General features: G+C 32.9%; 2 protein-coding genes across 2 annotated transcripts in view; both read left to right on the forward strand.

Moving 5' to 3' along the window:
• The window catches only part of LOC129225068 (acylamino-acid-releasing enzyme-like), a 72,110-nt gene extending 53,732 nt beyond the window's left edge, over positions 1–18,378 (forward strand). The window contains exons 18-24 of the mRNA XM_054859616.1: positions 2,919–3,007; positions 4,189–4,299; positions 7,357–7,405; positions 8,143–8,173; positions 12,622–12,727; positions 15,360–15,466; positions 18,172–18,378. Of these exons, the coding sequence (XP_054715591.1) occupies positions 2,919–3,007; positions 4,189–4,299; positions 7,357–7,405; positions 8,143–8,173; positions 12,622–12,727; positions 15,360–15,466; positions 18,172–18,283 (605 nt within the window). The 3' untranslated portion in view covers positions 18,284–18,378. The remainder of the gene's footprint in view (positions 1–2,918; positions 3,008–4,188; positions 4,300–7,356; positions 7,406–8,142; positions 8,174–12,621; positions 12,728–15,359; positions 15,467–18,171) is intronic.
• Positions 18,379–24,326: 5,948 nt separating this feature from the next.
• The window catches only part of LOC129223799 (2-hydroxyacyl-CoA lyase 1-like), a 53,565-nt gene continuing 52,312 nt past the window's right edge, over positions 24,327–25,579 (forward strand). The window contains exon 1 of the mRNA XM_054858155.1: positions 24,327–24,461. Within this exon, the coding sequence (XP_054714130.1) occupies positions 24,408–24,461 (54 nt within the window). The 5' untranslated portion in view covers positions 24,327–24,407. The remainder of the gene's footprint in view (positions 24,462–25,579) is intronic.

Raw genomic sequence — 25,579 nt, forward strand, 5'->3', positions numbered from 1 at the left:
TTAATATGCCAAAGAAAAAAAAGCCGATGATTATTGGTACTGGCCTATGATCGACAGATGTTGATTTTTGTTATTATGCATTAACGCCGATCGATGGAACAAGTTAATCATATTTACTAGGAAAAATAGCTTTGTATTTTGCTCAGTATGTTTTGTGTTATATAGTAATAAGAAAATAAAAGGTATTGTAAATCAAAAGCGAATGCTAAATGATTGCTGCACGATAACAGCAAAACGCTAATATTACGCATGACATGTGACATCGAAGAAACACTAAAATAAGTTGAAAGTACTTTGTTGAAAGTTCAACAAGTAGTAAACGAATTGAAACGGTTTTGAACAAAATGGCTAAAAAAACTTAAAATTTTGAGAGATGAAAGAAAGAAAAACAAATCCAAGATTTTTTTTTTTTAAATCAAAAGGAAAAGTTTCAGTTCTTCTGCATTGCTACTTCAAACAATTTTAATTATTTTGAAAATAATTCTATTCAAACTTAGTTTTGAATGAAGCTAGTCCCCTGGAAGTTTCTAAAAAATAACCTGGAAAACCTGGAAAAGTCAGGGAATTTTTTTTTAACCACAAGTGTATGAACCCTGTTGTATTATGGTCGCAGGTGAAACTGAAAAAAGAAAGGATTTTGAATGTGTAAAGTATGAAAGCAATATCAGAAAATCCAAAAAGAAAAAAGATAAATGAATATGATTCGAGAGAACGACAACTCATTTTTACTTTCTTCTATATCTAATATATAGAAGAAAGTATTGGATTCGTGCAAATTTTCGAATTTCGAATTTTGACGGATTCGAACGTTTTGAGGTGTGCTGAGTCCATTTCGACCATTTTTGGAAAATGTCTGTGTGTGTGTGTGTGTGTGTGTGTGTGTATGTGTGTGTGTATGTATGTGTGTCACGTCTGTGTGTGACCAGTTTTTTGTGGCCGCTCTACAACAAAAACTACCGCATGAAATCGAACGAAATTTAGTACACATATGTGCCCCTATGTGAACTTGTGCCCATTAGTTTTTGGCGCGAATTCCTCCAGGGGGGGTGGAGCAATGGGACGTTTTTCGAGTTACGCGTGCTTGCTATTCCTCAGGAAGTAACTGGCGGAATCAAACAAAATTTGGTCCATATGTTGGTATTAACAGGAACAGGTGCTGATTCAATTTTGGTGTCAATAACTCAAACGGGGGTTGAGCTATAGAACGTTTTTTGTCGTCAATTGTGACTGCTGTATCTCAAGAAATAATGAACGGAATGAAAGAAAAATTTATCGGCAAGTAGCCCTTAGTGGGTATAAGAACTGATTTATTTTTGTGTCAACAGCTAAAAAGGGGGTAGCGCAATCACCCGTTCTTTTTTTCCATTTTGAGTGCCCTATCTCAAGAAGTAATGCTACGTTCTGGTTGAAATTTGGAATATATGTGAATCCATACGTAAACAGGCTTTGGTTCAATTTTGACGCCGATCGCTCCAAGAGGTGTTGATTTTTTTTTTTTTTTGCGAATAAAAATAGTTTTATTAATGCAACAATAAGAAAGATAAATCGTAATAGATTGTCGTCTGCGTATTTCTCGTGATTTTAATTGCATGGAAATGATCGGAAATATTATCTCAATGATTTAAAATTTTTAACTGTTGCCATCTTATGTTTGTTAATAAATAAAATATTTGTAATTAATTCAAGTAAGGCTTTTAAAGTAACTTTCAATTTTCGCTCTTTGTTTTGTTTTTACAATAATTCAGACATTGGGATGGTCGTCAAGTTTTTGCATGTGTAATTTTGTTTTTGTTGGGAATATTGCTTCCTCGTCAAGCATGGGGAGGGATCAGAAAAAGGAAAAATATAGAAGAAAGTTTCGTAATGGCCACAACATACTAGTTTAGGAGATGGTACTGCGGCGTTCATTTTGAGGAGTATGTTAGCCAGACCCGCTTGTTCATGAACGACACACCCTGTAGTTGCCAGATCCATGTAACTGCTTTTTGAAGTGGTTCTTCCTTTTTTGGTATTCTTCACTGATCTCCATCTCTCTGGGTTTTCACTGGAACTGTTGATCTATCCACAATGGAATTTCAGGATAATCTTGCTCGTTTTTCATTATTTAATTTTGCGGAATACTTATGAGCTTTCTGAAACATAAAAAGTGTTAATTTGCTCGATTGCATGCTGACATAGTTTCTTTAGATCAGTTTTTTGGGATTCTTACGGTGGTGTGAGCAAAAACATGCAATTATATTAAGGCAGTGCATTTTCTGCATTTGAGTTAGCAACAATTATTTTATATCAAGTTTCATGAAAATTTCTTTCTTTCGGTATAAGATGTTTCAATGTCAGTTTGTAGCTTGTTGATTAAAGATACTGCCCAGAAAATGGGAAAATCTGGAATTTTGAAGTTAAAAGCAGTGATTTGGCAGATTACTGATAATGAAGATTTCACTGTAAAATTTGCTACCAAGTAATAAACATATGATGACTACTATATTTTTTCAAAAAATGATCCTGCTAGTGTTTGGTTGTATTGATTGAAATTCAGTATAAGAGGTCTGACCATTGTTGTTTTTAAGCATAAATTGTAACTTGAAACAATACTATGTCTCGCACTGAACATCATTGGGACTTATGCTTGGTTATTTTTCACCACAGATATATGACTTTTTTTTCTCCCTTAAACTGCCACAGATGTTTAAAAAAAAATAATAATAAATTCTTGAAACATTTAATATTAAAAAAAAAAAAGGAAGAGGAGTAACCTAGTGGTAATAGTAATGTCCCCTTTGCATAAATAAAATGAAAAAAGTCGTATGTTTTTAGTTTCTTTAAAATAAAAATGTGTGCTGAACAGAAAAACATCATTTTCCTTTCCTACTTTGCCTATTCTCTTAACTGTCTATTAATTAAGGTCATGTTTTTTCCAGTAAATTATAGAGGTTCGATTGGATTTGGAGATAGCAGTGTTTATTCACTTCTTGGAAATGTAGGAAGTCAAGATGTCCTAGATATGCAAGTAAGTTTTAATTATGTGTTGCAATGCTAGATAGTCTGATTGCTTTTCAATTTTGTCTTTTAAGACAAAGGTAATACATTATTTCAATTTATTTATTTGTAAGGGGGTTTCAAACAGTTCAAACGACAGGGGATTTGAGCTTGTGCTAAATGTCAAATAATTTATGTGTCCAGAAACATGTTTTACTATTCTCTATCTGTTGCTGCACATTTATTTTTTCATAGTTACACTATCATGTAGCTTCCTGGTGAGAAGAGAAGCATGTAGTGTCATGGAGTATATATGGAAAGGAAGGGCTACTCTGACTTTTAGAGTAGGGGCATTCCACGGTATTTTTGACATTTATGTAGAGTCCGTAACGTGACCTTTTTTGCCATAGCTTTTTTATTTACTGTTTGATTAGCATATTATTTTATTTTGATCTTTTCCTACCAACACACCAGTTCAAATTAAAATAATTTGCTAATCAAAAAGGTAAATTAAAAATTATGGCAAAAAAAGGTCACGTTACGGACTCTACATAATGTCGAAAATACCGTGGAGTGCCCCAGTGGCAGGTATGCACTGGACAGAATTGTATAATTCTTTCTGCACTAGTTGCAGAAAAGGGTGTTTAATTCAATATTCTAAATAGACTGTCCTGTAACCAAAACATTTTTCTGGAAAAGCTGGGAAAATGTTCTCTCTTTTCCTAAAAGTTGGGATATTACATTGGAAAAAGAAATCACAATTGCTTTTGTAAAAAATTATCACTTTGCAAGACAAGAGTTTAAAACTGCTGAATATTGTGGAAATGAAGGGCGAGTCAAAGTGCATTGTACAGGCCCGGATCTGCATTCCCTCAGTGCGGGGGTGGGAGTGGGGGTTGCATGGTCCTTAAGATGCCTTACAACCCAATAAATTGATTGAAAAACTAGCACTAAGACTTAGAACGTTCCAAATATGCACTGCTGGCCTCTGTGGAGGATTTTGTTGCCAGGGTGCCCAAAATTTATAGATCCGGGCCTAGCATTGTACAGTCATGGGGACCAGAAAATATTATCGTTATAGAGGTACTTGTCAATGTGTCATATTGTAGCAACAGGGTACCTCTGTATTTTATTTTTTTTTTAGTTTGTCTAAAAAGTGTGCAATTAATTACTGTTGCATTAATTTGTACTGATTTCTTTTTTCTGTTTCAGCAAGCAGCTGAGTATATGAAAAATCATCTTGGTTTTGTTAAAAGTAATTTCGCCGTTTTTGGAGGCTCACATGGAGGTTTTCTAACTGCTCATTTATGTGGCCAATATCCTGTGAGTTCAAAAAGTTTGTATTTGAGTGGGTAATAATGATATTGTACGCATGTATGAAATCAAATACAGAAAAATCTCCCTTAATGGACACTCCCAAATAGCAGAGCTTTCTTCGAGTCCCACTCCCTTAGTATAGGTTGTTCCCTGTTATTCACTCTAAATAGCATTTATAATGGAAGCAATTTTATCAGAATTTTTTTTTTTTTTTTAAAGCTAGCAGTGTGGCTATATTTATAAAAAAAAAAAAAAACAGGTTGCCTCCTCATTATCTGGGATTTGTTTTATAATAGCGTCACAAACCCATATTTATTTTCCACTCTTTTTTTTTTTTTTTACACTGAAGTTGCTCTGTAAATGTAACTAAGTGCTATGTTTTTCTTTAAAATAAAAATGTGTTTGTTCAGTTTAATGTGACAGCATGCTCAAAACGGTATCTAAAATAATTGATATTTAGAAGTCAGATTGTTTTGGGAGTTGATCGAAGTGAAAACCTCGATACACACTGTCTGCCCGAAGCTTTGAACATTTTCATAAGTTTTTAAGTAGAACAAGAATAAAACTGTAGAATGCAGTTGAATTTTTTGAGTTTTGTTTCTTAAGGGCAGCCAAACAACTAACCTCAGATGGTGAAGTTCTTGTGAATGAGAATGTTTTTTTTTGGGGGGGGGGAATGGAATTCAAAAGCACACCCTGGGAAGAACTTGAAAAAGAAAAAAAAAATATTTCAAGAGTGCAGCAGCAAAAAAAAATTTAATATTTAATGAAAAACACAGGTTTATATATATATATATATATATATATATATATATATATACAATGCAGTAACAAAATTTGAATTTTGTTTCCATGAATTTCTTTATTTAAAGAATTATATTAATATTTAATGTATGGTATCATTATTTTATATAAGACAATATGAATAGTAACATATTTATATAAAATGTCATATATCACATTTAAAATATAAATAATGCCTTATTGTATTCATTCCCACAGAACGTGATAATATTACATTTTAAATTAATATTGTAATTTTTGTTAAATGATTTGCTATTAACTCAAAAAAAAGCAAACTATAATCCTTCATTATGAAGAACAAATCTTCTGGTCCCATAACTATCCGTTAGTCAGAGGTATTGGTATTTGGTCAAACCTCAGTACATCAAACTACCCTGTATTGTAAGTTTCCATTTGTCAAACTTTTAAATTATTGCTATGTTATTACATAGAAAAACTTTAAAACAAAAAAAATCTCTATGCATTGAAATGTTTTTCACACATAGTGGGAGATTTTACTCCACCTTAGACCATTTGTTTCTCAAAAATTAAAGTCAACAGAAAAATGAAGTTCTGTTTAGTCGCTACAAACCCCACAAGTCATCTGGGGTTGAGGGAAGGACAAACTAGTGGTTATTTCGTTTTGGAATTCCGAAATTTCCTTAAGCCATTTTCAGACTTCCGTTGCTGGTACCTGTTCTTGAAAAAGACATTTTTAGTTATCCCCTTTTGTCTGACAGCTGTTTCTCCTAAAGTTGTTTCAGTGTGGCGACACAACCTGGAAATCGGAGAATTCTCAAGAAAATTTCTGGAAAAAATCAGGGAATTATCAGGGTATTTTTAAAATTTCTCAAATATCAGGGGAAAATGTAATTTTCAACCGCCAAACCTCTGAAGTTTTCCTCCCTGATATTTCTTTTCATTTTGACTTTTTTTTTTTTTTAAATTTTGGATTATTATTAAGCTTTGTTAAAAAGCTTGTAAATGATGTTTGTTTGTGTTTAAACCTTAATGAAAAATGTTTAATTGAATTCTCCAATCATTTTGAGTGCGATTTTTCAAATTTCTTAAGTTAAATGTTGAACAGGACAAAATTGTAATTAAAAAATTATTTTGAAATTTAATCTTAGTGTTTACTTCCTTGTTTTCTGATCTACTGTTTTTCCTCATTTTTCAAACTAAAATCAACTGTTTGCCATGATTGTAAAATCAGGGAAATTTTAGGAGCTAAATCAGGGAACATCAGAGAATTATCAGGGAACTTTTTTCTAGAATTTTGTTACCACCATGTTGCTGAGTTTCAGTGACAATCTAAATGTGTTCTAGCTGTTGAGAAACATAATGCAAGAGTAATTGGAAACCATGCATTCTGTACTTAAATTCTCTGAAAATGTTCCTGATGAAATTTTTATTGGACTGAATAAATACAAATGTCACTTGGAAAACATCTTGCAAAACTGACTGTTCAGCAGCCCATTCATATATTTTTCAAAAGGAATGCTCCTATGAGCAGTGTTGCCACTGTCTGCATTATTACCTTTTCTTTTTTTTTTTTTTTTTTTGTTTAACTTTCTAGTAATCAATAATTTTTTCTTATTAATTCACAATTTTTATTAACTTTTATTTGTTGTGATTCACATATGTATTAGAAATTCAGTTTATAAGAAAATTCGCTTTAATTTCAATGTTTTAGGAGCATTAATCTTAAAATTAAAAGAACTTCTATACTTCAAGCATCAAAATTTCTTTATATCAATTTTTTTTCAGAAAATTGTTTTCAAATTTTATTTTAATTCTGTAGAAAAGCATAAAATTACTGAATGATTAAATTATTATTTTACTTTTATTTGCTTATATAAATTTGTAATTACTCAGATTAAGTTAGTTTATTTTTTTTATAAACTGAAACCCAATATACTATATGCATACCATATGTAGGGGGATATTGCCTTCAGGCCCGAACAGTATCATTATAGACAGATTTTACTGTATATATACAGTATAACCCCGATTTAACGATTGTCAAGGGGTTAAAAAAAATTATTGTTGAATCGAAGAGAATGTAAATTCAATGCAGTTAAATCCGGACCAGTGAAATGTATCATTAAATTGAAGAAATTGTTAAATTGAAGTTATACTGTATATACACCATGAAAGTTTTGAAATATTTTTTATACATTGATTTATGCAAAACATAGTTCTTCATAGTTATTATATGTGAGTATTTCTGCTTGTCTGAGTATGTGTACATTTTATTAATGTACTGTTTTTATTCTACAGGATTTTTACAAGGCTGCTGTTTGTAGAAATCCAGTTATTGACTTAAGTGGTAGTGTATTAGTTTTCATATGTGTTTAATTCCTGCAATAAATCATATGCATTAAACCAATTTCTATTTCTACTGCTCTAAAAAGTTCACTAAGGTTTTATTTAATGCTATTTAATTTTTTGGGGTACTACTTAACTAATGCCATTTAATAAAGATTTTATTTAATACCAGCTTCAAATCAATTTTGCAATCACCAAAACATGTTTTTTAGTTTCAAACATGTGTCTCAAACCATGTATGAATACTACAGACAAATCATTGTATTCATTGGCACATAAATTAAGTCTGCAAATGTATTTTCATTCTTTGAATTTATAATTAAATTTAGAATTCATATTTGAACTGACATTACACACATTTATTTGGTACTAAGATATAAAAAAAAAATCTTCAATAGAGCTCAACCCCCCCCCCCCCCCCAAACATTTGTCATCCAAAAGTTGTGATGTGTGAGAAAATCATTTTGTTAAAGTAATTTTGTGTGAGGGTTTTTTTTTTCCCCCCAACACTACTATTTTCTTTAACATGATCACTAAATAATCATGAATGAATTTCAGCTTTGGTTAAAATTATATTACCACCAAATAAAAGCATTATATTTTGTAGGGTTTTTTTTGGGGGGGGGGGGAGAGGAAGAGAGAGGCTCTGATTGAGTTTCTGTGGTAGCTATATTTTCTTATTTGTTTTGTATTGTATCATTATATATTTCATTTGTGTTATTCTTATTTACATTGCAGCCAAAGTTGAATCTACAGATATTCCAGATTGGTATGTCTTCATTTATCTTCGTCTTTTTTCCTCATTCTATATTCAAACTTGTAAATGCTGACAATTGCTAATTTAAAAACTTAATTTATAGTGAAAAATGTATACATATATTGCTTTTACTGCTCTATATCAGTAGAAAACTTTGTTTTTGTTTTAGTGTTTGTTTTATCTGTTCAGCTTCTAAAAAATCTTATTGTTATTGTGAAATCTGTTTGTTATATTTCAGAGGCATTGCACACTAAGTACTTTGATGAAAAATAGTTACCTGCCTTAATTGCAAAGTTTTTTGCACAGGGTTCGTACGCTCCTTCAAAACGCCTCCAATACTCCTTCATTTAGGAAACTTTTTTGAAGGGCCCTTCAAACTCCTTTCTTTTGGCTTTAACTCCTTTTTTTTTAGTTCAAGGCAGCATAATCTTCTTTTATGACAGTAACTTAAAATACTTTGATCAACAACTTAACTTCATCACAAGGGAGATTTTAATGTAGTAATTTCGTATATGGGGCATTCCACGGTATTTTGGACATTTATGTAGAGTCCGTAACGTGACCTTTTTTTGCCATAACTTTTCAATTTACCGTTTGATTTGCAAATTATTTTAATTTGAGCTGGTGTGTTTGTAGGAAAAGATCAAAATAAAATAATATGCTAATCAAACAGTAAATTAAAAAGTTATGGCAAAAAAGGTCACGTTACGGACTCTACATAAATGTCAAAAATACCTTGGAATGCCCCATATTTATTTTTTCCATAAAGATGTGATTTGCAAATTGATCATATAAGTCATCAAAGTTGAAGGTGAAAATAGTATTTGATGACAAAGACATTTCATAAGTGAAGTAAAACATTCTTAAATGGTGCTTGGCTACTTTTGCAAGTTTTATGATTGTTTTTCCCTCCATCACACTCGCAGCAGCAAAAGTCAGGTTGTCTAATTGTTTTTTAAATATTTAAAAAATACATAAGTAGATGTACTATGTTACGCATTGTGTTAAAAAACAAATGTTTAGTAAATTGCAGTTATGATATTGTAAAAATTGTCATCCATAAGTGATGTTATGCCTATAGTGGGAAACGGGTTCATGAAATTGTGACAAGGGGATGAGAGGATGACAAAAAGTGACACAGTTATTGCAACAATATATTTATAAAAAAATATGACATGTGACAAGAGGAGGAATAAGGTGAAGTGTGACACTTTGTGGCAAAGGGGGAAGGGGGTCAAATAAGTTGAAAAAAAGTGTGATATCATTTAATGACAGTCCATTAGTAATCCTTCAAAATTTCATTTTACTCTTTCAAAACTCCTCCAAAACCCCTTCATTTTGTTTCTGAAATTGAGTACGAACCCTGTATGCAGGTTGGCCTGATCCATTAAACTTGATAAAATATTGTGCTTCAATTTGTAAAAAAGTGATTTAATAAAAACAGTTAGTAAATATTTAACAATAACTGATCTATATATATATAGTAGTCCCTCGTTTTACGCAGGTTCATTTTATGCAGTTTCGATTATACGTTGTTTAAGATTTGACACCTTTATTTTATTTTAAGCGGATGCGGCAATGCAAAGAGATAAAATTTTGCCCTCTTTCAAAATCCAAACTCCTAAAGATTGCAGATTACACCTAATAAACTGCATTTTGGCTTGCTAATAATAGAGCTTGGGCCACCGGAGACATTTTATGCGATGGGTTCCAGAGCTCTTTCCAGAAGTAAAGTTATTAAACTCACACAGTTCAGAACTCACTGGAAGAAGAGCTTTTAGGAGTGACAAAGGCCAAAACCAACGAGGATACCGATTTAACGCACAACCAAAACGTTCACATTGAAAATGTTGAGCCATTCCTAGACAATAGAAATGATCTTTCTGATTTGTTAGTGAAAGAAGATTCTATCATGGAAATGACGCAAGTGATCATGGATGCGTTAATGCTCTGCAAAAAACTCCAGAGAAAAAGTCTTAATGATTGCCAAAAGACTATCATTGCCAGCTCCTCTTTGTAAGCAGAACACGAAATTAATTTATGTTTTCTTTATGCATGTTGTGCATAAAAATCAATATAAGTACACATTAAACTTATTATGCAATTAGTCATCACTAGAATGAAGTATTTTGTTATCTATGAAACTAAACCCCTATTTTAACACTAGTATTAGGTCTCAATTTATGTGGCATTTCCGTGGCACGTAACCCCTGCGTAAAACGAGGATCTACTGTATATGCAAAGCAGCATTAATATGAGCAGATTTTTTTTTTTAATTAGACAAATCAATTAAAGAAATTAAACATAACAACACAGCTCAATGGACGCCATAGCAGCACTTTGAAGCTGGTGGCAAAGATAATATTAGCCATAGAAAAGTTGAATAATAAAAATAGAATTCAGAAATATAAGTATTTCACAAATTTTAAGATATAAAAAATCTGCAATACTGCAATTCTGGAAACAGCAATTAAAAATCTGACTGCAACCTGACTGAAAACTGTTATCCAATAAATCTGGCAGACAGTTTCATTCATAAGTTGATGCAGGAATAACTGGTATGTCTTTTTGTTTTGTTCCACGTTTGTCCTATTTCAGTTAGTGTTTTCTTCACTTGTGTTCAATTGTTTAATTTATTTTTCTTTTAGTGTAGTATGAATTTTATTTTTAATTTATATCATGATTGTATTTTTAAATTGACTTCCAGTGTCCCCTTTGCTTGATTTGTGAGATGTCGGGGTACTAGTGCTGCTTTTTTAGGCTACTATGCTTGCAGCACTCACGAGACATATCATTGTACACCCTGCCCTAGGAGAGTCCCCTCACGGTGTTTTAGGATTATTGTTCAACTTTTCTGTGGCTAATACTATATATATATATATATATATATATATATATATATAAGAACCGCTGCTCGGTTCTTATTACAAATCTTGATTTTCGCAAGTTGCAGTGTTGTGCCGTGATAATCTACCACGTAGGAAGAGGACAAAACTACATTCACAACATCTTTATTTTTTACATAGAATATACCAGCAGGAACTTCTCTTAACTAACCAACTTGTTTAGTTGTGCCACGATTTTTATATAGGGAATATCATTAAAAGATTACAGATAATTATGCCTTGATCATGTGATCTCACGTGATCTATATAGGAGGAGCAGATTGCAATAACGAAATATTATTGGGCTTTGCACCGCAGGCAGAGGCTGGCTTAAGTCTGGAGGGAAAAAAGTGTCTGGTAGGTACTTTAAGGGAAAACACATCTGAGCCTAGAACATAACCATATATGGTATGAGAAGCATTTAAGTGTGTAATAAATAATGTCTGTGACTCATACACGCTGACATATAAGTGAACAGAGCTTAATATGGAAAAGGCCTTGCAAAGGATTTTTCATATTACATATATATATATATATATATATATATATATATATATATATATATATATATATATATATATATATATATATATAGATATATATATATATAGATATATATATATAGATAGATAGATAGATAGATAGATATAGTTTCAATCTTGTGCTAAATCATGTGATTGTGTGTAAGAAATGCTGATGCACAACTTATGTTGTAAGCTTATATGTTATAAAGAACCACCTCATGACAATAACTCATTTATTATAAACAGTAGGTACGACTTCTGTGCTTAGCGCAGCAGTATTGTAAATATTCTCTTTAAAAATCTAGAAACATTTCTGAAAATTTCTTAAAAGCCGTTTTGAATTAGAAAGTTATCCATTACGCGCAATAGCACCCATCTTTTGCAATTAGCCGTCAAAACAGGTGTGATATGGTTTGAGCGTCAAGTCATCGCTTCAGATGTTCTTTAGCTCAATGTGTAAGACTTAAAGGATTGTCCTGAGAAGGCCCAGATATATAAATTTTGGGCCCCCCTGCAACAAAGTCTGTAGGATTAGTCCCTCCCCAGAGGCCAGCAGTGCATATTTGCAACATCAATAAGTCTTAGTGCTGGTTTTTTTTTTTTTTTTCAATTTTTTGGAGCGTTGAGTCTTTTAAGGATGTGACCCCCCTCTGCGGCTACACAAATCCGGGCCTGGTCCTTAGAACAAATGATGCAAAACAGACAAATTATGAAGGAATTGTTGAAATGGAAAAGACATGAGAATTTCTGAAGACTTTTCTATATGCCTTAATTTTTATAACATTATAGGGGGAAAAAAGGTGTTTTTTTTCCTCATTTAAAAACATTTATATTTATCTGTTTAATTTCATAGATTCCGTGTTTGTACTTTTACTGTGATAAATTGGTTAATATTTATAGGAAGATTTTAAAATTCTGCACTTGTCGCGTAAACAGGACCCATTTGATTTTACAAAATTTTAAAAAATGTGAGGAGAAGTCTATATATGTATAGAATGTGCTGTTGTTTCATTCTATGCTCTAATCATAATTAGATTTTCTTTTTTTGTAGGTCAGTTGTTGAAGCTGGGCATGCTGAATTTGATGTAGCATCAGCCATTAATCCTGATCTTTTGACTGACATGTGGGAGAAGTCCCCGGTCAGATATGCAGACAAAGTAAATATTTATCATTTTTTTGCCATCCCCTAAGTTTTCCCTGTATAAATTATTCTCTTCATAATTGACAATATTTTTACGCTGGTCATGATTATTGTTAACCCATTCCTGCTTTAGTCTTCATCTTATTATTATTGTTGAGTGCTATCTTAAACTGCATAGTTAGGATTAATGCACATCAGATTTTATAAGGGGAAAAGAGAATTAAATTAATTTAAAGTGCTGACAAAGATGGGTAGTTTTCTTATGCAATTAATCGAAATTGCAAATTTAGGCAAAGGAAATAAATAACCTATTTTGAAATTAAAAAAGGGGAGAAAGATTGACACAAATGAGGGAAAATATCTATAGAAAAACATGAAGCATTATGTAAAAACAATTATTAATTTTAATTTAAAACTAACCACCTTGAGTTTCTTTGTAACAGGTCTTTGAAGTTTAAGTATTGTAAAGCACTTAGAATTATCCATGGGAACAGCATAGGTATAGGAGCTCCATCCCCTGCGCACTGTGCTTGCATGGTATTTAGTGAAATGGTAGTAACATTTTGATTATGGTATTTATTAGGTCAGGTTGTATTCAGTTTTGGTATTTTTAGACTATGGAATTTTTTTGTTGTATAGTGCTAATTTAGCAGTTGTCTTGACTACAATATAGGGACAACTTAGTTATATTTTGCCAAATTTGGAAAAGACAGACGCACACATGAGAATAGATATAAATGACATAGATTTTCACTATTATCTTTAAGTTTTTTTGTTTTTTTTTTCCTAATAAGGCTGCGGTAGAGACACTGCCTTTTGCAAATCTAATGTGATCCCTGGCATAGCACCCACTCTTTCCGTAGCACCGCTATCGGTGGAATGCCATTGCCATGAGAATTTTGACTCCCAGTTTTCCCACTAGATGGAGGCACTTGGGCTTTATTTGATGAGAAATCGCTCTAGGAATTTAATTTTGCCTAGACCATGCCAAACGAGTACCCCTGGGATCTTTTGCATTTCGCATAATCATACAAAATGGACTGTGACAACCCTGTTTCGTCACACCCGCTTCTACTCACTTTCACCCTCCAGGTGAAATCAACTCCGGCTGAAGATCGCTCTTTTTTTCACCTCTCCGTCTTCTGCTATCTCCGTGTAACTGCAACCCGTTCAGTTAACGGTGAGTTTTTTTAGCGTTCTCTCCCATGTGGCGGCAGTTCGGAATTTCTGTATGAAGCATGTAGTTGAAAATGTAACAAGAAAAGTTTTGAGGGGTGACCCCCGGACTTGCTTGTGTCCGGGGAGTCGGCTTGGTCGTGTGCTGGAGAAGCTCTCCATTTTTTGTTCCTGTTGACGGCCTGCTTCGGATAAAGGATGATCTGGTGGAGAAAAGATTGTGCCCTTTTGCTGTTTGCTCCCTCCTTTTAAGGATTTGTGCACCTATCTCACCCTGAGCCCGCCAGAAGGAGATTCAAAAAAAAAAGATGGACTAATTTTGCAAACATATCTTCAAATGACCAATTCAAGACCCACCTGCTAAGACTTTTGCCAAGTGTGAAATCCAACTACATCATCGCCATCTGTGGCATCATGTGATTACTCTATTCAGATTCAGAGTCTACAATAATGAAGAAGCGATTGTGATTTGCGATTTCTTTAATATTTCTTAATTTGAGTCGTGTGCGGGGCGACTTCAAATTAGTGTTTGTGGAATCATCTTAAAAAATGGCAATGAAGCCATCTTCTGCACAGGACTCCACGGACAGGTCGTATATCTCATAATTATGTATTTAATTATGTATTAACTTCACGGGAATGCATTTGTGTCAAAATTGTTCGTATTTAATATATTTTTGATTTATCTTTGTAATTCCATACCATGTGTGTTTGCTGATCAGCCCTATAATAAGTTAATATTTTTTATTCTAGTTTTCATTACATGGCCATTAATTTAAGGTTAATTCTATCATTTGCAATAACCATCTTTTTATTGAACCAATAGCAATGTACTGCCACTATTTCTATTTTTTAATAAATCTGTAATTTTCGGTTCACTATTTTGATCTCAGGTATGTTTTTTTTCACGCCTCAGTTTCATTATCTTTTACTAAAACCCCACACCTTTAACATGGACGCTGTTGATTTTCTGCGTCTTGAAAATCCAACTGGGACCAGGTTTGATCCTGCGCCTTTAGGCATGAGAAGCCAGCGTCTTAACCACTACACCATTCTGTCACTGTATCTCCTTAAAGTACTTGGTGGCTTCTTCAGGATATTTCGAATTTGAGGTACCTGTTTCAAACTTTGACAGACACCCCAGAATGTCCCGAGATGGAGACAGACACACACGGATTTTAGAAATGTCAATTCTTAAAGTAATCTGTAAGTGCTTGGGGATTTGAGAACTGAAATTTCAAAAATTTGAACATTTAATTTTTGTTATTATTATAAAGTGTTTACTGTATGAAAAATATTTTTTTTATTTTTACAATATCAAATTTGTTATTTTCAAGAAATTGAAACTTTTTTTGCATATATATATATATATATATATATATATATATATATGCATTTTATGCATCCTACTCAAATGTAAGAAGTTTATTCTCGTATTTTTTTTTCTAATTATTATATTTTCTGTTTTCTAGGTTACCACGCCAACACTTATACTGCTTGGAAAAAAAGATTTGAGAGTACCTCCATCTCAGGGCTTAAAATATTATCACATGTTGCATGCTCGTGGTGTTCCTGTAAAGTAAGCTTCTTCTTTTTTTTTTTTTGGTGCCCCATATAACAGCTACACAGGGTTCGAAAATATCCAATATTTTGATATATATCGGATATTTTGATATATATCCATTATTTTCAATTAGCACAAAACTAAAGTGTTCAAAGTAGTAAATGCATCCTCAAATCACTCTTTATTTTCTTATATTATAATTACAATATGCAGACTTAAAATTAAGGTTCCTTTCATTATTCATCCCTAATATTTCTTCTTACATTTCTGTCAATATTTATGGAGTTAATTTAGCATTAGTTGTTTCACTCATTTTTCTTGTCAGCTTCTTTTACAGTTATGTGATTCATCAAAAATAAATAATATGCATTAGTCAGTGCACAGTCATAAGACATTTCCTTTTTTTCTGAGCAATGTTTAATTAGGCACTTTTAATATGAATTCAAATTGTTACATTACTTGTAATTTTATGAATATAAAATACAAGTAAAATAGAAACATTGTATTACTTTCTCATATTATTGATCAGAATACATCAGAAAAATATAGAACATAACTTTTTGGTTATTTTTAATAATAAATAGACAATATTATTATGATTAATATGCTTTTTATATTGAAAATACCGTAGCTGAAAAAATAAATATCGAAAATATCAAAATGTCATGATATTTTCAAGATAAATATTGGATATATATCATGATATATATCTACCGATATATATCGGCGAATCCTGCAGCTACGTAATCCAAAATGTGAGGGGGGAAAAATTCATAAAATCGTGTGTAATGCTATGCCAAAACCAGCAAATTGTGCATGATTAATAACAATAACATCCCCTTCCTCCCCATCTGCATGAACACAACAGTCCGTTTTTTAATTCTTATCTACAGTATTTCATTAACTGCATTACTATAGACCATATCAGCTTCAAGAAGATTTAGATCATATTGCTAAGTCAGCGGATAAATGGTGTATGGTAGTTAATGTAGGGAAATGTCTAGTGCTACATTTAGCTCATGGAAATAAGAGTATGAGGTATCGTTTACAGGGTTCAGTCATTAGTCAGGCAGAAAATGTTGTTTATCTAGGTAATTTAACAAATCAGGACTTCAAGTTTAGTCAACAGCATTGCAAGTAACCAAGCCAACAAAATGCTTGGGTTCATCAATAGATCTATTTCGAACCAGGGGGGCCCACAGTGGGGGATTATGGCGCAAAATTTGGGGGGGGGGGATTTTAGAAGTTATTTATTTAAATTTTTTTATTGATATATTTAAATTTATGTATTGATTTATTTTTTATTTAACTTATTATTTATTTAATTTTTTATTTCATTCTATTTATATTTTAATTCATTCCTTTATTTAGTTTGTCTGTGTACTGTGTATATGTTTTTGATGGGGGTAGCACACAACTTTTCTTTTAAAATAAGATAAATAAAAGTAAATAAAATTTTTTAAAAAATACATAAATTAACAAATTTTAAAAAATCATAAAAAATATTTAAAAAAAATAAATAAAATTTAAAAAATAAAAAAGGGAATGAGGGTTTAGAAAACTTTTGGGGGGGGGGAATTTGCGCCATTGAATTTGGGGGGGGGGATGGGCACCCCTGTTTCAAACAAATCTAAGAAGGTTCTTCTGCCTTTATATAGGAGTTTAGTAAGACCTCATTTGGAGTATGCTGTTCAGTTTTGGTCGCCTTATCTGAAGAGAGATATTTTTGTATTGGAAAGGGTTCAAAGAAGGGTAACTAAATTAGTAAGGGGACTCTCAGATTTAGATTATGATACCAGACTTAATAGGCTTAACATGTATAGCCTGGAGCAAAGGAGAGTCAGAGGGGACATGATTCAGTTATTTAAATTTATCAAAATGAAAAATGTTAATGGATTAAATTTTTGCACGGAAGGTAGGACGAGGGATCATTGTTTTAAGCTATTCAAATCTCAGGCTAACTTGGAAATCAGGAAAAGCTACTACTTTAGTAGGGTTGTGGGCACTTGGAACAGCTTACCGGAAGAGGCGGTAATGAGCAAGGGAGTGGATAGCTTAAAGAGGGCCATTGATCTTCATTGGGGACTAATTAATTGATTAGGACCACCTAGCTGGGCCCAAAGCCTGTTGCTGATCGTCACATTTGTATATGTTGAATTATTTGTAACATTTTCAAAGTATCATTATTCATAATATTATGAGCATTATTGTTTTTCTAAATACCAATAGATAAGTTTTAGCCCATTTCTGTTTATGTTCAGTAAGTTACCGCCCTATAGCCAGGGCTAAGGCAGAAATACATGAAATACACCGCCAACTCAGTCATTTCCAGCCGAGGACTGCAGTTTCGTATTTTCGTAGTTTCGTCGCAGCGTGTATTTCATGTATTTCTGCCTTAGGCCCTGGCTATAGGGCGGTAACTCACTGAATATACCTGCCTTGCCTTCAAAATTCGAGTTGAACGGAACCATTGCTTCGGTCACTCGTCTGGTCAGTGCTAATTCTGTATTAGCTACCAGTTTGTTTGGCACTCTTGGCTTCCTTAAGGTGTTTTCCATCTCCAGCTCAGTCACTTTCCTATGCCGGGCTGATGAGTGCATCAGCAGGAAACTGCAGTCCTCGGCTGAAAATGACTGAGCTGGCGGGGTATTTCACGTATTTCTGTTTAATTTGTAATATTTTAAGCGTATTTCATTTAATGTTGGTTCTGTTTTTTATAGGTTATATCGTTACGATGATAACCATTCTTTATCAAAAGTGGATGTCGAAGGAGACAGTCTTATGCATTCGGTTTTGTGGTTCAAAGAACATTTAAACCCTGAAAAGAGTTAATGTTGTAACATTAATAAAATCTTGAAATTTCTTTAATCACCAAATGGTTAAAGATCAAAATAAGTCAATTTTCTGGTTAATAACTTTTTTATAACTATGTTCAAGTTGTGTGTGACAACTTGAAGAAAAACACGATTATATTTTTAAAATGTGTATGTGAGTAATTTTTGAAATAAAACTGTTTTAAAAAGAATTAGTTGTGTGTTGTTGATTTGGAACCTGTCTTAATCCATGTGAGCAAAAATTTCAAACAATTATTTTTTAAAAATTAAAGATAATTAATAGTAAAATGTTACCTTTGATGAAATAAATTTTCTTGTTATAATGAAATGTAGTACCCTTTACAAAACTGTACTCCATTACAAAAGGTGTAACTGCAATGAATTTACTTTTGTTGCCCCCTGTGCCCTGCGCTACATTTTTAAAATATCAGATTTTATATATGATGTGAATTTAATTGAAATGATTCTGTGCTGAATTTATAATTGGTTTATGACTTGATACTTTAAATTGTTAATTAAAAAAACTAGTAATATGCAACATCAATTACTTATTGATTTTGTATTTATGTATACAGTGAAATCCTGTCTGCAATGAATTTAAATCAAACAAAATATCTAATTAAATGAATTAAATTTTCAGTCGCGATTTAATTTCCATCATATTGCTCTTCATTAGAGCTGAAATCTTGCTACCACTTACAAAATTTGTGGTCCATTGAATTTTGTTGTTACAGGATTTCACTGTTTATATATAAAAAGTTAATCTGAGTTTTTTAACTTACAGATTGCAACTCTGCTGTGTAAAAAATCTTTATGTCCAACTTTAGTAGTAGTACTAGCCGCCAAAGTGTGTTGGTGTACACTCTATACTTTTATGGCGAGATAACATTTCCGGGCTTATTGGCCGTGGTCTAATTGGAGTAGAAATTTCAGACACACTGTGTGTAATCACACACAGACCGTTACCTTCATAAGAACTCAAACCACCACCCGAGACAAAAAATGGCCGTCATCAATACCCTTATGCACCGAGCAGAAAGAATCTGCGAAACGACACATTTGAAGGAGGAACTGAAACACCTTGAGCTAGCATTTCAAGCCAATGGATTCACTAGAGGAGAAATTAGAAGAGCCCTTCATCACAAAATAACGAACAGAAGTCTACCCCATCTGAACCATTAGGGAAAGTATTCTTACCCTACCTACACAGAGTTACTGACCGAATTGGAAAACTCCTTGAAAAGCACAACATCAAGACCATTTTCAAGCCCACCTCTCAACTTAGGAATTGTTATCGCCCGTGACCCTTTCTCCACATCTGGAGTTTACAAAATTCCGTGCTCCTGTGGATCAGTTTATGTCGGAACTACGAAGCGCAGCATCAAGACACGCCTTTCTGAGCATGTTCGTCATTGCCGTTTAGGAAACTATGATAAGTCCGCCGTAGCCGAACACAGCCAACAAGAAGGAGTCCACAACATCAAATTTAAAGACACAGAAATCTTGGCTACAACATCTCATTACTTTGCCCGTCTTCATCGCGAAGCTATAGAAATTTTCAAACACCCCTTTAATTTCTACAGAAAAGAGGAGAATTTCAATTTACCAAAAACATGTCACCCTGCCCTTAGATCCGCTCGCCACAACAGTCTAGAACATACTGTGGTCCCATCCAATCAGAAACCGGAAGCTACCGCGGCTTGTGAATCCCATCCAATCAGGTACCAGGATCACCCAGCGGCTTGAATCTCATCCAATCAGGAACCTTATTCCACCATGGGCTTGAGAACGCCTCCCAATCAGGACCAGCAGCAGTTTGTTTAAATACCGGAGCGACCGAAGCCAGGAATCAGTCTCGCCAAACTCAAACCACTGATGATGGCTGCAGCAAAGCAAGCCGAAACGTCTGGAATTTCTACTCCAATTAGATGTTATCTCGCTATATTGACGCCGGCCGTGAAAGCCTTAAACAGTAATTAACTCTATACTTTTGTTCCTCCATAAGTGCCAAAGGAAATCACAACAAAGAAAAGCCTTTTATGACGAAACACCAAAAAACTCACACTTCTTAACATTAAAAAAGGAATTCCTTAAAACCTTGACAGTTGTTATGTGTATGTCAGGGATCACATTCATCATCATGAACATGTATCTGCATTCAATTATTAATGTGTGCTTTGTCTAGGTTGTTTATCACAGTAAATTATAAGCTATGTACAAAATCCATTTTTTGCACACAAAAAATCGGCTCATTCGAATGTTGTTGACTTAACAGAGGATTAAAAAAATAATTTGAATCCATGATTTGTATATAATGTCCATCAATATTTTATTTCCAGCTTTAAATAAACCAAAATATACCACTTTTTTTCTATAAAAACTAAATTCTTTTTTTTAAAAAAATTGATGCAAGAAAATGTTCAGAGAATGGATGCGTAAATTTAAAGAGAATTGTTTGTACTGTCAGGTGCTGCTTCCAACAAACGTTATTATATTGTGTGATGAGTAGTTGCTCTTAGTTTACCTTTTCATACTTTATAAACTTTTTAGTAAGTCATCAATTTTTAGTATTGCTTATTACATTTATTATAATACTAGTGGTACCCGCAGGACTTTGCCCATAGTAGAAAATTAAAAGACCATTTGGTTCTCATGTATATTTACAAATAATGGATGATAAATTTCTCGCCAATTGGCTATGTTCATATGCTTGCCCATGTCACGGTTCCACGTTAAAATAATTTGGTAATTTACTTTTCCACTTTGATAACTTGCTCGGTAAAATTTTCTTAAAATTAGAATAGAAAAAGAACAAAATCGAATTTTCGAAAAATCGCTTTGAGGTGCATACCCCTATGCTACAAACTAACTTTGTACCAAATTTCATGAAAATCGGCTGAATGGTCTATGCGCTATGCGCATCACAGAGATCCAGATATCCAGACAGACAAAGAGACTTTCAGCTTTATTGTTAGTAAAGAAGAGAGACAGAGTGTCTCCTGGCAGAGACATACAATATAGCAAGTGAGCTTAAAAATACTAATTTTTAAAACAATTAGTACTTTTTATGACTACGCTTTTGTAATTTTCTTATCTACCAGCATTTAGACACATCTACAAACTTTATATTTACGAACCTACTGTATGGGTAATTCTCAAAATAGTTGCGCATTTATGACTTTTGATATTCAAAATAACTTGGCAGGCTTTCTAGATTTTTTTCAGACTTCAGATATGTCAGAAATTATTCATTTTTCAATCAAAAACACTATGAAATGACAGAATAAGTTTTTGAAGTGCAACTAGGATTGTATTTAAACCCAAAAAATTTCATTCTTTGTTTGAATGAATTAAAGAGATTATGTACAAATAAATTTATTTTAAAAGTATAATTATATGGCTTAGCACAAAGATTCAAGTTTGTCCTCCATATATCATTTTTAAAGCAAGTATATACTTTTACAGTAGTGATTACTTAAATTAGTGTCCTCATGGAAGCATATGCGGTATTTTGGTAACAAAAGTGGCACATTAGGCAAGTACATCAGTTCTATCAGTAGAATGGATAGTAATTTTCAAAATAAATTTTTAATTAAAAATTTTTGTTTTACTGATTTGCATAAAACTTTAGTATGTTTAAATGCCACACAGAAAGGGATACTGTGCTGCAATTATTGTATAGTTTATAATATTTAAGGTTTTAATTACCTCATGGCATTAGCATGGGTTTTCTGTCCATACCAATGTCTTTTTTTTTTCCAAGTGAATATTTCAATTTTTTTTAGCTCTGCTGACAACAGATAAAGTATTAAAACACTTATTAACAAATCCTTTTTTTCCTGAAATTTTTCTTACAATATTTTAAGGTTTTATTTTTTGAAATAGTCTCCTATTTGGAGACTTGCGCACATAATTTTTAGTACTACAACTACACTTCCACTCCTTAATTAGGGTAAAATTCGTTGTTCACACCCACAGCTAGCCAAACGCTTTAAAAAAAAAAAAAAAAAAAAAAAAAAACGTGCCAGTAAGTACATTATTGTTAACTTTTAGGGAGTGTAGAATATGAACAAGACACGAGCAGAAATAGGGGGATCTGAGGAAAAAAAATTGAAATTTTAGTTCTAAAGACACCCAGAAGTTTTACAGTGACTCCCCCCAGGAAATTTTTCGAAATTGGAGTTTTAAAATCACAATTGTAGGCAATCTTTGTTGATATGTATGGAGGAGAGGCTTTCTGGGTTTCTATTCAGCAATAATTGAAATTTTAATCCTAACGAAATTTGCTACATCTTTATTGATGTTAAGGGGAAGGAGTTCTGGAGCTTTTCTCCTTAAGTTTTGCAATATTGTTGCTCTAAAATCTTTACTTATGTTTTGTCATGGATCACTCTGCCCCTTAAAATTTTAGAAATTGCAATTCTGAAAATGCAATTTCATGCCATCTTAGGGGGAGTGTTGTTCGGGAGTTCTCTCCCCAGAAAATTTTCGAAATTGTTAAAAGCGTAATTGTAGGCCGTGTTTGATAATAGCGTGGCGCGGCAAATTTTCGAAATTGATGCTCCAAAAACTAAAACTTTTTGACGATTTTCGATGCTGTTCGGGGGTGGGGTACTCCCATGAAAATTTGAGACTGTAACAATGCTATTGGCGGGAGGGAGGTGTTCGGGAGCGTAGAATTTTGAAGATTCTCTTATTTTCAAACTGACTAGAAAGAAGGAGAAAAAATGAAAGTAGATAAATTTGACCAAAAATCGGCAGTTGTTCCAAATTTTTTATTTAAAAAAAATATTTGTTCCTAACTCTCTCTCTCTCTTTTTTTTTTTTTAACTTTCGTTTCTCCGAGTTGCGCACTCGCTTTTGTAAGAATGAATATTTAATAAGAATTTAATCAGCATTCAGAGGAGAGGCATTCCTCTGAAGCTTCGAAATGTCAGACTAGTTTAACTTGTCTAAGTATATCGATGTGTAGAAAAATCCAAAAAGTCCAAAAATTTGCAAAAGCATATGCGCTGCCATCCGTGCTTCTGTGGGTGGCGTAAATGTCAAATTAAGGCGGTGAACAATGTATTTAAACACGAATGTAAACTAATTTTTGTTCAAATGCGCCTTTTTCACCCCCCCCCCCCCTTTCACAAGCAATTCTGAAAGCTAATTTTTCAGACGAATCCAAGCGGATTTTCCAAAGAATGATTTACTTCATAAATTAATTATTTGTTTGGAATGCATTTAATCTGTTGACTTAGTCTTTTGATGACTTTTAACACTTAAGGTTTTATTCCCCCCTTGAAATATCCATGAGATAGTACTTGAAAATAAATAACTAAATAAACTCAATAATATACTCAATGCAAATTCATCAGAAAAACTCAAAAAAAAAAAAAAAAACCCACTCGCCCTAAAAAATGTTCATTTTTCAAAAACAGAGGGAATAATCATCATATTTGGAGTGCTGAAAGGGACTGGGTGGAACCCCGAACTTAAATTTTTTCGCTGGCTTAAATTTTTTAGCTACATTAAATGTACGAAATACAAAATGCAATGTACACATACCTACATTTATTAATGTGAAGAGACATTTGCAGGGCCGGCGAGAGGAAACGAGGGTGGCTCTCGGCGGCCCTGCTCCCCAAACACCCTCGGTGCAGCATGCACCTCTGGTTTTATGTAAAATTTATAAAAGTTTACAGAAATGCTTTAAAAGGAAATTAAAGTCGATGAGTTCTTTAGCGCTATTTGAGTTTAATGAAAGCTCAGTGTAGCGTTGATTAGAGTCCCTTTTTGGCACTCTAGTTTGAATGGACCAGAGTGCAAAACTTGACAATTCATTTGAAATTCTAGACAATAAAACGCCAAATCTGACATTTTTGAAATTAAGGTCTCTCTGTATATTGATACCCCGAGCACAGAAGTCAACTTTTATTAGTCAAAATCAATGGGTTTCGGTTATGTGACTCAATATTGAGTTTGGCCTTTTAAAGTTTACTATTACGAACTGAAGTGAAGACAAACTCTCAAATTCGTAAACATTGTCACGCGATTTCGAAATTGCAGACGAATTTCCTCTTTTTCCTATGGAATGAAATTTAGTCGTTTTCCTTGTTGTTGCCTTGTTTCAAATTATGGATACGACGGAAACAGCTCTTTCTGTCATTGCTAAATCCCTGAAGTCCCAAGTTAGTTTCAAAATTCATTTATGCTTTCTTGCATTTGTTTAGTGTGTTTTAGTCGGAGCTGGATCGCATAGAAATACAGTCGAACCTCCATATATCGAACTTCCACGTATCGAAATTTTCTATACATCGCAATCCCAGCAAATTTCTATGTTCATTACATAGAAAAATTGTTTCTATATATCGAAAAAAATCTCTATATATCGAATTTTTTTTCGAGACATTCGTAGATTTTTTTTTTCTTTAAACTGTTTGTCTCGTGAAAAATAAAGGTTGGGGGAGAAAATTATGTTCACTAAAAGTTGCTACGAAACTCATAAGGAATCTGGGGTTGAGGGATGTGTAGATAGATCGTTGTTTCGTTCTAGAATTCTTAAATTCCCTCAAGTTTATTTAAAAAATCTTAGTTGTAACCAGTAACATTGTAAAATCAGTTTCAAGAGTCATCCCTTTTGTCTGTTGATTATCGTTCCTAGTCGTTTTAGCTGCAGTAAAAATCATTCAAATTAAGTGGATTATTTTTTTTACTTTTCTCTCGATTTGTCAAAACGAAAATCCCCTCATGTTGTGGATCAAGTTGAATTGCCGAAGAATGAAGATGTATGAAGGCAGATGTATGAAGGCGCAAAAATGTAATTTCTGTTATTTTTTTAATTATTAACTTTCATTTAATCTGATGCTCGTATAAGTTAGAAATTAGGTTTCATACACGAAACAGGGTTCGTACGGGTCATGGAAATCCTGGAAAGTCATGGAAAAAAAATAAACCAATTTCAGACCTGGAAAAGTCATAGAAAATTAATATTTTCATAAAAGTCATGGAAATTTATTTCAAGTCATGGAAAAATGTCTTGGGCAGTAAGAAAGCAACAATTGCTAAAAGAGCGCTGGAAATATTGAGTGATTTAGTAATATTGCATATAAATTGAACAATCTCAAAGACAAATCTGAGTTTTGGAATCCAATTTCATCAGCTTCTGTAACAGCCGCTCACCTTTTTTTATGATGTGATTTTACTACTGGGGCATTACTAATTTTGAACCCACCATTATTTTCAGTACTTCTTATATTTTATATTCTGTAGTAGTGGACTCGCACTTTCTTGATTTTGCCCCGCCCCC

Source organism: Uloborus diversus, chromosome 6 (assembly GCF_026930045.1).
Source record: "Uloborus diversus isolate 005 chromosome 6, Udiv.v.3.1, whole genome shotgun sequence".
Classification (NCBI taxonomy): domain Eukaryota; kingdom Metazoa; phylum Arthropoda; class Arachnida; order Araneae; family Uloboridae; genus Uloborus; species Uloborus diversus.